We start from the raw sequence: 14,560 nt of genomic DNA, 5'->3' as shown, positions 1-14,560 counted from the left end.
TGCTGTCACCCTCCTCTGGTTAAGAGGTGAACTCTATGGGGGCTCCTGGGTGGCTCAGTCGGTTAAGCACCTGACTTTGGCTCAGGTCATGATCTCACAGTCCGTGGGTTCGAGCCCCGTGTCGGGCTCTGTGCTGACAGCTCGGAGCCTGCAGCCTGCTTCGGACTCTGTGTCCCCCTCTCTCTCTGCCTCTCCCCCATTCGCGCTCTGTTTCTCTGTCTCTCAAAAATGAATAAATGTTAAAAAAAATTTTAAAAAGATGTGAACTCCATGGAAAGGCAAATCCCCACTGAGACGCAGCCAGAGACCCCCCCCCCACCGACCTTTAGTTGGGGAAGTGGGGCAAGGGGTGGGGGGGTGGGGGCAGCATCAGACAGCTCACAGACTCCAAGCAAAGGCATCATGGGAGTTTATTTACAGAAAAGCCACAGCAACCAGGGCCCATGCAGGCTGTGGCCAGAAGATCCCAGATAATATATACATATATACATACAAGTCCCAGCACCCAACAGCACCAGAGCCAGGCCCCTGCCAGAGGGACTAAGAGTCTGGCAGGGTGAAGGGAGGGGGCCCCAAGTCCTTGCCATATGTCACCTGTGCAGTCCCTATGCCAGAGGAAGAAACCGGCATTGGCCCCAAAGCGTGGGCTTTAAGGAACACGAAGACAGGCTATGCTCTCGATGCCAGGCCAAGGCGCAGCCGCGATGGCCTGGGGCATGGGACACAACAGGTCCCTCCAGACCTGTCCAGGAGGCGGGCACGATGCCCCAGGCCGCGGCTGCCCATCACACGGGGGGCTCCCCCACTTTGCTGGTGGCACTTGTGATCCGCTTATTCTCCCGGAGGTTTCGAAGGCGGGCACTGAGGCTGCTGATCTCTTCCACGTAGGCCTGGGGCACCCACCCCTTCTCACCATCTGCCAGGCGGACCCCCTCCAGCCAGCCTACAGGCACACAGGCCAGGAGCAGCATCCGTGAGTGGCATCGAAGGGACACCAGGGCCAGGTCTGCAAGGGAACGCCTAGGCCCTGATGCAAGCCTTGTCTGCACCCCCGGGGCCGAGGTGACATCATCCCAGCATCTCCCAGCTCCAGGAAGGACCCTGCCTCTGGCAGCCTTGCAGATGAACTTCTGACCTGTTTTTCCCGACATCCTCTACGAAGGGTATTTCCCACTCTCCCCCCATCAGTCACTCCAAATCCTACACCTTTGTGAGCAGGAAGTTCCTCCTCTTGTCTAACTTGATTCCTGCATGCTGTGGTTGATCAACACTTGCACAAGCTTCTCCTGTGATATCTTAGCCATCTAGCGACCTCCTACCCACCCAAGCCCCATCAGGGAGGCCTTCCCAGGAGGCCCTTCTCACCGTCGCTGGTTTGGGTCCTCACTGCCAGGATGTCAGTCTTTTCCAGGGTCAGCTCATCTGGCTGCAGTGCCTTGTATGTCCTGACACACTGAACCTGGGGGCGGTCTGACAGCCCAGGGGAGAGTGAGGGAGCCCCCAGGGGAATGTAAGAGGGGGCAGGGAGGGGTAGGAGGAGGAAGCAAAGGGGTAGGAGGGGTGGCCACTGCGGCTTCATTTCCTCTGCACCTCCCTCTGCCCGCCCTGGCCACTCTCCTCTCTTACCCGAAACACAAGCCCTAGGTGAATCCAGCCCCTCCCGGCTTCGCTTATTGCTTCTGTGCCCAGGGCTCTCGCCTCCCCAGCTCAATCTGACACCTTGATGCTGACCTCCAGGCCGATGTCCAACTGCCCCCAGATACCCCCCCCCCCCAAAACGGTAATGGCCCCTTCATAGGCTCCTGTTACTTCTCTGGGGCTCTCTCTAATCCATCCTTCTCAACTGGGTTTCAAGTTACATCACTCCCCCAGTTACAACCCTCCAGGGCTTCCCAGTCCTCTTCGAATAAGATAAAATCCAGAGTCCTCCCCAAGCCTCCAAAGCCGTGCATGGGATGGCATTGCCTTCTTGCTAGCCTCCCCTCCTCTCCTCCTCCCCTCTCCCCCTTGCTCATGAAGCTCAGCGACACCGGCTGCCCTGCTGTTCCCCAAATATTCTGAACTCCCTTCTGCCTCAGGGCCTTTGCACTGGCTGCTTCTCCTCCCAGGAGTGCTTTCCCCCAGATCTTTTCATGGCCGCCCCTCTTCATCCTTCAGGGGCTTTCCCTGACCAACTGTCTGGAAGCTGCGGGAAGCTCACCCCACAGCCCAAACAGGACTCCTAGCCCAACCCAGAGAACCGGCTTCAGTCTAGGCCCTAGGCTCCTTCTACCACAGCAGGCAGGCTGGCAGTATTGGGAAAACCACAGACTTTGGGGCCAGACCTGGCTTGAATCCCAGCTCCGCTACCCATGGGCTACCTGACCTTGGGCAAATTACTTAACATTTCTGAGCCTGTTTTCTCAGATGTGGGAGGGCGCAGGGGGGGGGGAAGAGTCTACTTAACAGGCTTGTCATGAGGATTAAGTAAAGTAAATGCATATAAAAGCCCCTAATACCAGGCCTGACACATGGCAGGTATGGGTAGGAATGAGTTCCCTTCCACTCCCTTCCTTAGCTCAGCCCTAACTCCCCTGCTCAAAAGCCTTCAGTAGCTGCCTGGTATCTGCTCCCTCAAGATCCTCTGTGATTGGGCAGCACTCTGGCTGACCAGCCTCATTCACACCCCAGAGAGAAGCCTCACCCCCTGGCCATGCCGGTTCCTGTCCTCTTTACAACTAGGGCAGAGACGGAGACAGACCCGGGTTCCCGTCTCAGCTCCGCCACCTACTCGGACAGGTCACTCTACCCCTCTGAACCTGTTTTCTAGCTTGTAAAGTGGGTTTCTGTAGAGGTGAGATGGGAGGGGGGGAGAGGAGGTCGGCCTGTCGCCTGTAAAACCCGCCCCTCCTTCAAGGTTCTGCACAGCCGCCCCCACTGCCCCGGGGTCAGCTGATCTCTCTCCCTGCTGGGCCTGCGGGCAACATGGCACCAGGGCTGGAGGAAAGGGAAGGACCCAGCCCCGGGGGATGTGGGCCTAGAAGTGGGGGGTGGCGGGGGGCGGGTGGGGGGTGCAGCGGGCTGCTACCTTGGCCTTCGCTGAAGACCTCCTTGTCCTCCGGGGAGCTGGGGGGGCACATGGCCGAGATCCACCGCCGCTTCTCACTTCTAGGGAGGGGGAGGCGGAGCTGTCACAAGGCGCAAAGTGCAATCTCCCAGGGCCAGAGTGGCGAAACAGGGCTGGGAGAATCGGGTATGATGTCCAGACTCAGGACCCACCCCAGAGCCCTGTCCCCAAGACTGTGCCCCACCCAGCTCTGAGCCTAAGGACAGAGCGGGCCCAGAAGCCCCCCCACCCCGGACGCCAGCTCCGCCCGTGTCCTGCCTCAGGCCACCGTCCCGCAGCCAGAGGTCAAAGGCCTCGTGCCCTCCCAGGGGTCCTCTCTCCCCACACCCAGGCCCACTCACTCCGTCCGGGCCCTCAGCAGGAACTGGTGCTTCGCGTGTTGCCCGTGGAGGAGCTGCAGGAGGAACACGTGGCCGGGGATGCCCTGGAGCTTGAGGCTCAGATCCTTCACCTGGAGCTCGGCCATCTTGGCATGGACGAACACGGCGAATTTCCCCAGCCTGCAGGGCCCCGGGGAGGTGAGGTCAGCCTGGCTCATCCCCAGGCTCCCAGCCCCACCCTCAGGACAGGTGAGTTCTGATCCGAAGGAGAACTCCGGCTCCCTCCCCAAGGAAACTTGGCTGTGCAAGACACCACCTCCCCGACAGCCAGCACCGTCCCCACAGGGAACGGGGACCCCGTTCCTGCCGGCTCCCTGACGGAAGTGGAGGTGACAAAAGCCGGTCGCTGCCCCAGGCGAGCGTCCAAGTTCTCTCTGCGCCTCTCCCGTGGGTCTCTGTTCTAAAGAGCCCACGGACAGCCACTCGGAGGAGACCCTGCCCTGTGTAGGGTCTGCCTCTCTCACTGGTGTAGAACTTGAACTTTGTCTCTTGTTTGCCCCACTCTATCCCAGTGCTTCGCCCCGCCTGGCCCACAGTGTGGGCTCAACAAACACTCGTGGGAAGAAGGGGCAGGTGGGTGGGTCAAGGATGTCCCACGGATTCCTTCTTCTCAACCCATCGAAACCGAAGTCAGTATGCCTCGCTCCAAACCGGATCGTTTCACTGTTGCCCATTCCGGGGAAATACTCCTTCAGGGTGCCCAGGGGGAAACTCAACCGTCATTCGCGCCCCTTGCCTCCCTCTCCCTGCCTCTTCCCTCCCTCTCCCTGCACACCCAGCCAGCATCTCTATCCTATCTAACTCCCTATTGTTCCTGGAATCCACTTACCACAAGCCCCACCCCCACCCCGCCCCCCCCCACCAGTTCCGAAGCATCTATTGTCACCTGGGGACAACTGCCACAGCTTCTGGTCTCTCCCCTTCCAGTCCATCCCCCAAATTGGCCGGGAGTAAGATGTCACTCATCTGTTTCACTCTCCACACTCCCCATGGCCCTCAGGACGCCCAACCTCTGCACTATGACTTTCAACACCCCAGCTTCCTTCTCCTGCCCTTCCCCTCTGCAAACCCAGCCAGAGCAGGCTTCATCATCCCCTGAACACAATCTGCCGTTACGCCTCACTGTGACTTTGCTATATATCCTCCCAAACTCCTCCTCTACCTGGCAAAGTCCTATTTATGCTTCAAAACCCAGCTCAGGTGTCCCTTCCTCTTTGAAGCTTTACTGATTCTCACCCCAGGCCAGGGGATGCTTTCCATCAAAACCCTAACCAGGTGGTTACCAGGATGTATTTGAATTGTTCTGAGAGCTCCTGTAAGCAGAAAACAAGTCTCATTCAGCTTTATGTCCCTGGCACCCAAAAGGGCCCGGGAGAGAATAGGGGTTCGGGGACATCTGAATGAATGAGTGAATGAATGAATCAGGAACGAACCCTGCCCATAGTGCAAGGAGTCCATTCTTCATCGCATCCAGCCTTAAGGCTTACCTCCCTCGGAAAGTCTTCTCACTCATCCCAAACTTACCACTCACAGCTAATGCTGAGCGTTCACCATGTGCCAGGTACTGTGCTATGGCCTTTCCACGTATTATTACGACACTGAATCTCCCTACCTGGTAGTCTCTGTCTTACAGATGGAAGACAGGATAATACAACGGTTAAGAGTCCGGGATCCGACATCAGACGGACCCGGCCTCCTGGCTCCTGCACTTCACTAGCTACGCGATCTTGAGAATAATAAGGGAGCCTACTTTCCAGGGAGATGTTTAAAGAAGTACAGAGAATAATCCCCACAGCATGCCTGGCACAGACTCAGCGAATGTTGGCCATCACCATCAAGACTCGGGGCGGAGCGGGGGCTCCAGGATCGAACTCTTAATCTCTGCTCTACTTGGCTTAGGTTCAGAGTAGCGTCCAGTCCTCCACATACAGTCCAGCCCTTGGCTCTTAGGTCTGGAAAATGGAATGGACTTGCCTCACATCTCTGCCTTTCCTGGGGGAGTCTGCAAGGCTCGGGGTGCCTGGGCAGCCCAGTCTGACCTGTGGTTCTTGAGCCTAATGGTGGCTGTGGTTGTGAGCCCACTGGTGGGCAAGAAGGGAGCCTGGCTCCAGTCTCCTTCCCCCCACCCTGCCCAGACTCACTCCTTCCGCCGGGAGAGCAGCAAGCAGTCATTGAAGAGGTGCAGGTAGACTGCCTTGCTGGACAGCTTCAGCTTGGCAGGGGGTGCCGCGGGCAGCGGTGCCAGTTCCACCAGCTCCCCGTGCCGAACCAGCCAGCGGGCCTGAGAGATCAGTGGGAAGATCTGAAAGGAAGGAAGAGGCAAGGGGGAGGGCAGGTCAGGCCCAGGACAGCAGGGCAAAGAGCACAGAACAGGGAATGGGAGGGGGTGGGCAGTGATGAACTGGCTCCCAGTGCCCAGGGGGGAAGGGAACAAGACTTGCCCCTTTGTGGACCCCATCCCCCCAGCTGCGGACACGAACCTTGCCCTCAAAGTGGATCTTCTTGCTCAGGTGGATGAGCTCCTCTGTCCTCTTCATGGACTGCACACTGGCATTGCACTCTTGCACCAGCTGGGGAGGCCGTGGGTGGGTCACCTGCAGCCCCCCCACCCACCTAACCCGGGCTCCCAGAGCCTAGCCTCAGACTCCCTCCTGGGGACCAGAAGCTCTGATGGCGGGGGGCTCATTCAGAGATATGCGGGTGTTTGGGGGAGGCCCTCGGGAGCCGAGCTCACCTCCTTGAGCGCATTGAAGGCTTTGGTGGCCACATCTTCATCTTCTGAGCCCTGTGCTGTCCTCTTCAGGATGTTCTGGAGGGTGGGGTCGGTGCAGTGAGGCAGGCCATGACCTCCACCTATAACCCTGCCCACCCGTGGGTACCCGGAGGGGCTGTGGAGGGCACAGCACCATTTTCCTCACGCGGCCCTCGCTGTAGCCCTCTAGGTACCTCCACGAGCATCTTGAGGCGGGTGATCCTCTGAAATGGCAGGATGAGGAAGGAGGTGAGGGGCAGACGCTGGCATACGGGAGACTCCTCCAGGCGAGCCAGTATGCCAGGGAACTTGGGATTCTCCAGACTGAAAGATGGGGAGGGGGTTGGAGTCACGGATGGGTTCTCGGTCCCACGAACGGCCAGGATCCATGACCCCAGCCACCACCTTGGTTTTTCAGGTGCCTTCTCAGCACATCCCTCCTGCCTCTGGCGCTTGGATCTAACCTCATCCTCGACAGAGAGGCCTGTTCAGGACCTGCTCCCCTCCCAGGTCACCCTTCCTCACCCAGTCCTCTGTACCCTCTCCTGCCTAAGACCCCCCTCTTACCCTCCCTCCTTCCCCCCTCCCCGCCTCCTCCCCCGCCCTTCAGAGCCTCCCGCCCTACAGCAGGCGCTGGTAGGTGCGCTCCTGGTAGGCCTGGTTGGTGACGTAGGGCAGGTAGACTCGGCGGAAGGCTGGGCAGTGGCGCAACACAATGTCGCACACGCTGAAGCGCAGGACATCGGCCTCTAGCCGCTGCTCCAGGTCCTGCAGGAACCTGAGGGGTCCGGCGAGGGGTCAGGGTCAGGGCCAAGGAGAGAGCCAGACCTGGGCCCCCCCTCCCCCGCCCCCGCAACACCCCTGACCGGACCACTCCCTCACCTCTCGCTGGTGCTCTTGACCTCAGGCAGTTTGGAGAAGAGCCACTGCTTGTCTTGCACCCCTAGACATTCGCTCAGTTCAGCAGAGCCCAAGAAGTGGCCCACGGCCACCGACAGGCTGTGGATGTATGAGGCCTCGGACGTGATCAGCTCGAACTTGGCCTGAGTGTGGGTGGACGCGGGGTTGAAAGACCCGGAACGGCCCATCCCTGACCTCACTTCCCTCCCTCCCTCCTCCCCCTCCTTGCCCCTTCACCCCCCACCCCCGGCTGCGCCAGCCCTGGCCACCACCGCGTTAGACGCCGCATCCTCGTGTCCCCGCCCCTTTTCTAGCCCCACCTCCGAATACCTGGGGGCAGGCGGGTTCAGGGGACCCACCTCCAGCCGCGCGCAATTGTTCAAACCCAACCGAAGACCTTGACTGAGTCCCTGGCTCCACCCATTGGGCCGGGCCCTAGTGGCCCCGCCCCTCCGCGGGGAGCCCTGCGTTTAGCCCCGCCCCCGGTCCCAGGCCAGCAGAGTCGCTCGCGCACCACGCGTTTTCCCTCCCGAGGGCTCTGCCCCTCCCCTGTCCTCGCTTTCTCGATCCCACCTCGGCCCGCCCGGCCTGACTCCGCCCCTCACCCCACCCCTTCGTCCGGCTGCCGCCCTCGCCTCCCGCCCCGCTCCCAGCCCGCCGGCAGCCAGCCCACCCTGTCAGGTCCCCCGGCACCCACCTTTCCCATGGACGGTCCCGCCGGCCCCGCCCCCTTGTGGCCCCGCCTTCCCCGCTGAGGCCCCTGCCCACCTCCCGCCGGTCGCAGCCCCACTGGCCGGGTACCCCAGGGCCCCGCCGAGTCCCGGGACCGCGTCCTCCCGGCCCCGCCCCCCGCGGGCCCCAGCGCCACCTCCCCGGCGGGCAGCCCCGCCCACCCCGCCCCGCCGACCCCCGGCGCCCACCTCCTGCAGCTTGCAGTCGCGCAGGCTCAGCGTGGCCAGGACGCCGCTGCCGCGCACGTCGGGGATGTCCTGCCACAGCGAGAAGGTGGAGCCTCGCGCCGAGCGCTGCGCCCGGAAGGAGCTGCTCGGGGAGAGGTTGGCGCGCGGCGGCCCGGGCCCCTCCTCCGCGCCCTCCGCCTCGTCCCCCGGGCCCTCCTCCTCGCGCTGCTGCCGCCGCAGTTCGCGGGCGCTGGCCACGTCGCTGTATTCCTGGTAGAGGACCGCTGGGCGGGGAGAGGGGCGGGGGAGGGCCGTGGGGCGCCCGCCTGCCCGGCCCGGCTCCGGCCCGGCTCCCCGAGAGCCCGCCTCCCTAAGCGCGCCTTTCGGAAGGTTCGGGTCGCGGGACACGGTGGCCTCGCGCACGCACTCCCTCCCTCCCTCCCTCATCCGTTCCGTCAACGCGGCTGGCGCGCCCCCCGCGTGCCAGCCGCCGCGTGCTTGCTGCTGACATTCATTTCCCTCCCTCTCTCGCAAGATCCCAACCTCCGAACTCCCCCAACCCCCCGGGCCCCCAGCCCTTCCTCCCACGTACTGTTAAGGAGAAACCGGGACTGGCGCCGCTCGCTGGCGCTCCTGGAACCCAGAGCCAGCTCTTCCTGCGCGTCCAGCCTAAGAAAGGGACGGTGTCAGGGCCCTTCTTCGCCTGCACCCCTCCTCGGGCCGAGCTCGAAGTAGGAGATGGTACCTGGGCTCGGGCCAGCCGCTATGGCCGCCGCTCAGCTCAACAGGGGCTGGCATCGCCGTACCGTCCGCCCTCGTCTCTACACCGCGCGACTCCCTTCCGGACGCCTTCCCTGGAGAGAGCGAGAGCTGAGGGCGGGTGGCTCCAAGAATGGCGCTGGGCACCTGGGGTGCCATCCTCCAGCTGTCCAGCACCCAGTCTCAGGTGTGGGCCGGGGCCCCTGCTGCATCTGGCTCATGGCCTGCTCTTAGGGCCCAGGGGAGAAGCTGGTACCTTCCCGAGCTGCTCCAGTGCCTGACCCTGGGGTCGGCACCCTGGCTGCTGAATTCCGCCCCAGGCGCAGGGAAGAGTGCAGCCGGGTCATCAATTCAGAGGCCGAGAAGCGCCTCCGCTCAGGCCCCTCCAGGCCTAACCGGGAGGGCCCAGACAGCTCCAGGGGCCTAGGCTCCTCTGTGCTCAGGGCTTGCTCTGCTGCCTGGCCAGGCTCCAGGAAGACGGCATGGGCCTCAGGGCTGCCAGGGAGCTCTTCACGCTGGTACACCCGCATCTTGCGCCCTGCAGGCAAGTGGGGTGAGAGCACAGGCTGGCATCCATCCACTGGGCGCTCTCTCTACTCCTGCCTGCTGCTACCCTGTGGCCCTGAGCGTCTGAAGGACACGCCTCAGGGAAAGGCCAATGTTTTTGCCAGGATGTGGTCCCCCCCCCCCCCAAAAAAAAATGGGATCAGCAAGAGGGGTAGAGAGAGCACAGTGCCTGACTGCAGTGGGCAAGGGGCCAAGGAGCCCAGGGCAGCCGCTCATTTGCTGTGCAACATCCGACAAGTCACTTGTCCTCCCTGAGCTCCAGTTCCTTCCCTTACCACTAAAATCTACCACTTGTCCTGCCTGTTTGGAGAACTCAGGGGCTTAAGAGTCCCGAAAGAACCACCCAGCCTCTCCCCTATCTGCCCCACTGGGCCACCACCCAGAGTGACTCACAGGCTGACTTCTTCTCTGAGCCGTGGCTGGCCCGGCGCTGTGGCTGTGGGTGCTGGGGACTCCAGGGTCCCTCCAGAGCTGGGGGCTGGGCACTGGGACAGTGTGGCCAGCTGCCAGCCCTGCTGGGCCGCATTCCCCCACCGGTGGAGATCTCGCTGTCTGAGACTCCTGGGGATGGTGGCCATAGCAGCCCTTGGAGAGGAGCAGGGGTCCCCAGGGACCAGCGGCTGCCAGGAGCCTGCAGCTCCTCTGGGCCGACGGGGAAGAGATCCAGACACACAGGGCTCGGGGGCTGCAGGGTGGGCAACTCTGCAAAGGACAGACTCTCCTGCTGGCACACGGCTACTGGGCGGCGGGCAGTGCCACGTGGCCCAGCCAGGTGGGACTGGAGGGTGGCAGGTGGCCCACAGTCCATGCCTCCTTTGCTCTGCCACCCACCTGGACCTGTAGGGGAAAAGGTATCAGAGGCGGGCACGGAACAGCAGGGCTGGCCAGCAAGCCACCTTTGTCTCGGAGGCCTGGACAAACCCTTGTGTACCCACAGCTGTACCAGCCACACAGCCGACTGCACGGCGATAGCTCGCGCTGAAGCTCCTACTCCTTTGACACTTACCGAAGGGCGGGCCAAGTGCTTTGGATACATTATTGCATTTGCACAACAACCCTGAGCGGACGCTATTATCGTCCCCATTTTATAGGTGAGGAGAGCGAGGCACAGAGGTCCTTTGGTATGTGGTGAGGCCAGGGCTCAAAGCCAGGCAGCGTAGCTTCTGAGGCTGCGCTTTTAACCGCCTCGCACGCTTCCAGCTCTCGCTGACCCAGGCTCAGACACACAGGTACCTACGCTGTCACACAAACACACGTATGTTCCGTGGACTTGCACACACGCCTTCTTCCCAGGACACGCACGGACATACACACTTTCACAGATACGCTCAGACATGTCACGTCCACAGGCTCTCACATTCACACGCTTTTCACCCAGCTACATACATTCACACAGACTCTCTCTCTCTCTCATACACACACACAGACACACATGCCGACCCATCAGATACTTGTGTATCCACTCGAGCTCTCACTCCTGTTCCATTCACACTCACACACCAGGATCCAGACACAAACACACGGGCCCAGACGTCCTTGCCTGGGTGTTACCCAACCTCCTCTCCCGTGCCCAGAGTTACAGCCTTCAACGCTGAGTGGTGCCCACACCCTGCCAAGCTGGCTGGGAGGGTCACGGACTGGCAGGCGGGCCACCACCCAGATCAGGCTAGGCCCTCCCAGGAGAAGGGCAGGGAGATGTCCCCGCTCCCCGGCTTGGGGCGAGAGAAGGGGTCCTTCCCTGCCCCAGCTCCCAGCCCCCGGGATCAAGCCAGCTGACCGGGTCCTCTCTGGGCAGGAAGTCATGCCAAGGAGTCTGCCGGAGCCTCGGGACAGGCCTATTGATTGAGGGATCGCGGCCCCCACAGCCCTTCCCCCGTGGCCCTCCTCTGGCTGCCCTCCTGCAGCCCCCTCACCTCTCCAGCCGAGGGCCTCTGCTGATGTTGCTCTGCTCCGGCAGGGGAAGCCCTCTCTCTGCCCAGCTGGCTGGGGGAGATCCCACCCAGACAAAGAGTTTGATTCATCAAACCCTGTGGTGAGGCAAGCGGTAGGGAGGGAGGGAGCAGGCAGCGGGCTGGGCGGGGGCCTACCCTAGCCTGGCCTCACTGTGGGCAGGCGGGGCAGGATGGACCCCCCCAGGGGCCCCCTCAGGACAGAGGAGCAGTGCCCAGCCTGGCAGGGCAGGGAGACCCAGAGGACAGAGACAGAGATAGGGACCCAGAGATACAGAGACCCCTTAGGCAGCATCTCGGAACGGAGACCCCAAAAGACTCAAACCCAGAAAACCACAGACGCCAAGACATTCAGGGACCCAGAGATGGAGACGGACAGACAGAGACACCGAAAATTTCGCAGACCAGATACTCAGAGACAGATGAGAAGCACAGAGAAACCCAGGGAGACAGATGAACAAATGTTTTGTGCCCCGCGGGGTTGCCAGTCCAGTGAGGGAGTTAAAACTGAAAACAGTTACAATCTGGGTTGGCAGGAGCCCAGGCAGAGGAACCATCGGCGCTCAACTTGCCCTGAGCATTCCAGGAAGGCTTCCTGGAGGAAGTAATGACAAACTGTTCCAGCCGAAATACCCAGGGGCCCGGTAAACATAGAGAGGGAGAAAATCTTGACCTGAGAGGAACAGTGACAGTGTCAGTGACCTTGGGAGAGAGGGATGGAAGAGGACCCAGTGGGGGACCACTCTGCACAGGCGCCCAACTGCTCCCCTGCTCTCTTCAGTCCCTGCCTGGGGCGGGGTGGGGCTGCTCCTAAGAGACAGTTACTCCTAAGGGTCCAGGCCCTCCCCACAGGCACAGCTTTAGCTTGTACCTTAAACCTCTGTCCATCTGAGCACATCTCTGTTTCCTCATCCAGTAGATAGGCTAGTCGTGCCAACTTTAAAACACGAATGTGAGGGGCGCCTGGGTGGCTCAGTCGGTTGAGCGTCTGACTTCAGCTCAGGTCATGATCTCGCAGTTTGTGAGTTTGAGCCCCGCGTCAGGCTCTGTGCTGACAGCTCAGAGCCTGGAGCCTGCTTCAGATTCTGTGTCTCCCTCTCTCTCTGCCCCTCACCTGCTCATGCTCTGTCTCTCTCACTCTCAATGAATAAATGTTTAAAAAAATAATAAAACACGAATATGAGAATACGTGATAGCATGTACAATGCGGCTAGCACACAGTGGGAGCTTTGTAGTTGATAGTCATTCTACTGAGTATTGTGATTAGTCTTTCTCTAGTCAGGCAGGTGGCTTGACTGCCCCCATCACACAGATGGGGAAAGTGAGGCAGTGAGGATGAGACCCACTCTTCTTTGTAGGAGCATGTGGAATGAGACACGAGACCACTGCCCACCAGAGAGGTCTCTTTCTCTCCAGGAATCTGAAGTCCTCAACATAGAAGTCCTACTTGCTTCTGTAAGGACTCACAGTATTCTATTCCCTTGCATTCTGGGTGAGCCTCTCCACTTGGATTTTGGAAGCTCCTGGAAGGCAGGGAGCACACATCCACTACACCCTTCTGAGTTACAGGGATAAATGGGCAAAAACATGGAAGCCTTGGGGCAGGAGCACCCGTGTATTAAAGACTTAGAGGAGAAGGCTGGGTGAATGCTGAGGGAAGGCGGTAGAAGGCTTTCTGGAGAGACAGGCTGGAGGTAGGTCCCTGGGGGAGGAAGTCAGGAGTGAGTCAGCCTCCACCTCTGTCCAGACCAAAGGGCAATGGGAATGACCCTGGGATACCAGGGGATACACAGGCTGAGATACCAGCGCTGTGGCCTTCCAAAGATGTGGCCCACTCAGTCTCAGTGCTGGGGGACCAAGGAGGAGTAGAGCTCTGTTCATATTATGTGTAGCTCATCTCTGCTGGCGGGGGGGGGGGGGGGGGGGGAGGAGTGGGAAGGAGGGGAGGAAAAAGCCACAGGAAGAGAACTGGCCCCAAGTAGCAGGGACATTCCCTGCCCCAGACACGATCACAGGATACTCTAGTGCCAACAGTCATTCTGGAACCCACAGGGGAAAGCCCCTGCCAGAGTTCAAGCCCAGTGTTGACCCTGACTGGCTGTGTGGCCTTAGGCAAGTCACAGCCTGTTTCTGGGCCTCAAGTGTCCCCATCTGTAAAGTAGCACATAAGGGCCCTCCTGGCTGCCCCCTCTAGGAGACCTGTGTCATCATGAGTGTCTCTGCAGGCGGAGAAGGATGGGCAGGGGCCAGGGAGGGTCCCATCAGTGGGCACTGCTAATCACACAGACAATAGGCCCACTTGGCAAGGCTGGCAGAGAGGGTCTCTGAATACTACACGGTCCAGGGAGAGCACCTCTGGCTTCCTGTGCCCGGGTCTTCCCTGCTCCCTCCCTGGTGCCCCTTGTCCCGATGCCCAGAGCAGTAGGGCCCTGCCACAGCCCCTCTGCCCCTCAAGGGACAAAGCCAAGTGGCAGGTCGTGGCTGGAAAGGGGATCTAGGCCAAACGGGCTGTGGAGCCCCAGGAGGCCATAAGTGGGTGGGAGCCAGGATCAGAGACCAGGCAAGCAGCACAAAGGACTCACTCTGGAACGACTGACGGGAGGGGTGGGGCTGCAGGCAGCAGGGTGGGGCCCTACCTCAGCCAGGGAGCTCCGTCCAGCCTCCGACACGGTCCAGGGCTCCAGACCACCTGGGGGCTCTGGGGTTGTAGCCGGGTCCTCAGGGGGCGATGTCGGCATGGCCCCCGAGCCGGGCAGTGCAAGCTCCTGGGTATTGTGTGGGGCGGGGAGGGGGGAGGCGAAGGCGGAGGGAACCTCGCAGGCGGGCAGACGGCTGTCTCAACGTGTCTGCTCCCCGCCCCCCTTCCCTAGAACCGGTTTGGCCAGTCTGGGGTACTAGAGGGGGGCTGGAACAATAGGAGTCCTATGCCCCGGAGAGGCTCCGAAGGACCCCAGACCGATGTCCTAAAGATGGGGGAAGCACTGCTTTTCCTCCTGGGAAACATGTCACCCCCTTTTCTGGAGCTTCCCAAACGTGAGACACGCTGGGAGTGGAGGGGCTTCACAGAGAACCTCCCGAGCCTTGGACTCCTCAGGGACCCTGAGAACTCTGCAGCTCCCCCTCTGCTGACCCTCTCTGAGCTGGCTACAGCATCTATAAAATGGGAATGCTCATCTCTAGGGCGGGGAGATGGAAATCGTGAAAGTTTGGTGATGTGATGCATCCAGGACCATCCTGGCCGGCCCTTC

General features: G+C 61.0%; 1 protein-coding gene across 3 annotated transcripts; it reads right to left on the bottom strand.

The window, feature by feature from the left end:
* Nucleotides 1-393: 393 nt before the first annotated feature.
* Nucleotides 394-14,115, bottom strand: ARHGEF19 (Rho guanine nucleotide exchange factor 19). Of its 3 annotated transcripts, none has more exons than XM_019461506.2 (16): nucleotides 13,949-14,108; nucleotides 9,757-10,200; nucleotides 9,053-9,334; nucleotides 8,783-8,891; nucleotides 8,630-8,706; nucleotides 8,059-8,321; nucleotides 7,121-7,281; nucleotides 6,864-7,016; nucleotides 6,433-6,562; nucleotides 6,221-6,295; nucleotides 5,967-6,056; nucleotides 5,628-5,788; nucleotides 3,448-3,606; nucleotides 3,068-3,147; nucleotides 1,366-1,470; nucleotides 394-943 (listed from the first exon to the last, which is right to left on the bottom strand). In XM_019461506.2, exons 2-16 carry the CDS (start codon nucleotides 10,169-10,171, stop codon nucleotides 786-788), a joined length of 2,418 nt encoding a protein of 805 aa, XP_019317051.2. In that variant the 5' UTR covers nucleotides 10,172-10,200; nucleotides 13,949-14,108; the 3' UTR covers nucleotides 394-785. The 3 variants fall into 3 exon arrangements, with proteins under 3 accessions (XP_019317051.2, XP_019317052.2, XP_019317053.2); XM_019461507.2 differs by lacking the exon at nucleotides 13,949-14,108 and adding an exon at nucleotides 11,277-12,406; XM_019461508.2 differs by lacking the exons at nucleotides 394-943; nucleotides 1,366-1,470 and having other exon boundaries at nucleotides 3,113-3,219; nucleotides 13,949-14,115.
* Between the last annotated feature and the right edge of the window lie 445 nt (nucleotides 14,116-14,560).

The sequence above is a fragment of the Panthera pardus genome, unplaced genomic scaffold, assembly GCF_024362965.1.
Source record: "Panthera pardus isolate Hobbes unplaced genomic scaffold, ASM2436296v1 HiC_scaffold_11, whole genome shotgun sequence".
Classification (NCBI taxonomy): Eukaryota; Metazoa; Chordata; class Mammalia; order Carnivora; family Felidae; genus Panthera; species Panthera pardus.
This window is presented reverse-complemented; position numbering and strand designations above follow the sequence as displayed.

Excerpts from the sequence above, each read along its gene's own strand:
- ARHGEF19 (XM_019461506.2), bottom strand. The coding sequence starts at position 10,171 with ATGGACTGTGGGCCACCTGCCACCCTCCAGTCCCACCTGGCTGGGCCA. Across the intron at positions 9,335-9,756 it reads CTCAGAGAAGAAGTCAGCCT|GGCGCAAGATGCGGGTGTAC; the intron begins GTGAGTCACTCT and ends ACTTGCCTGCAG. Across the intron at positions 5,789-5,966 it reads AGATCCACTTTGAGGGCAAG|ATCTTCCCACTGATCTCTCA; the intron begins GTTCGTGTCCGC and ends CCTTCCTTTCAG.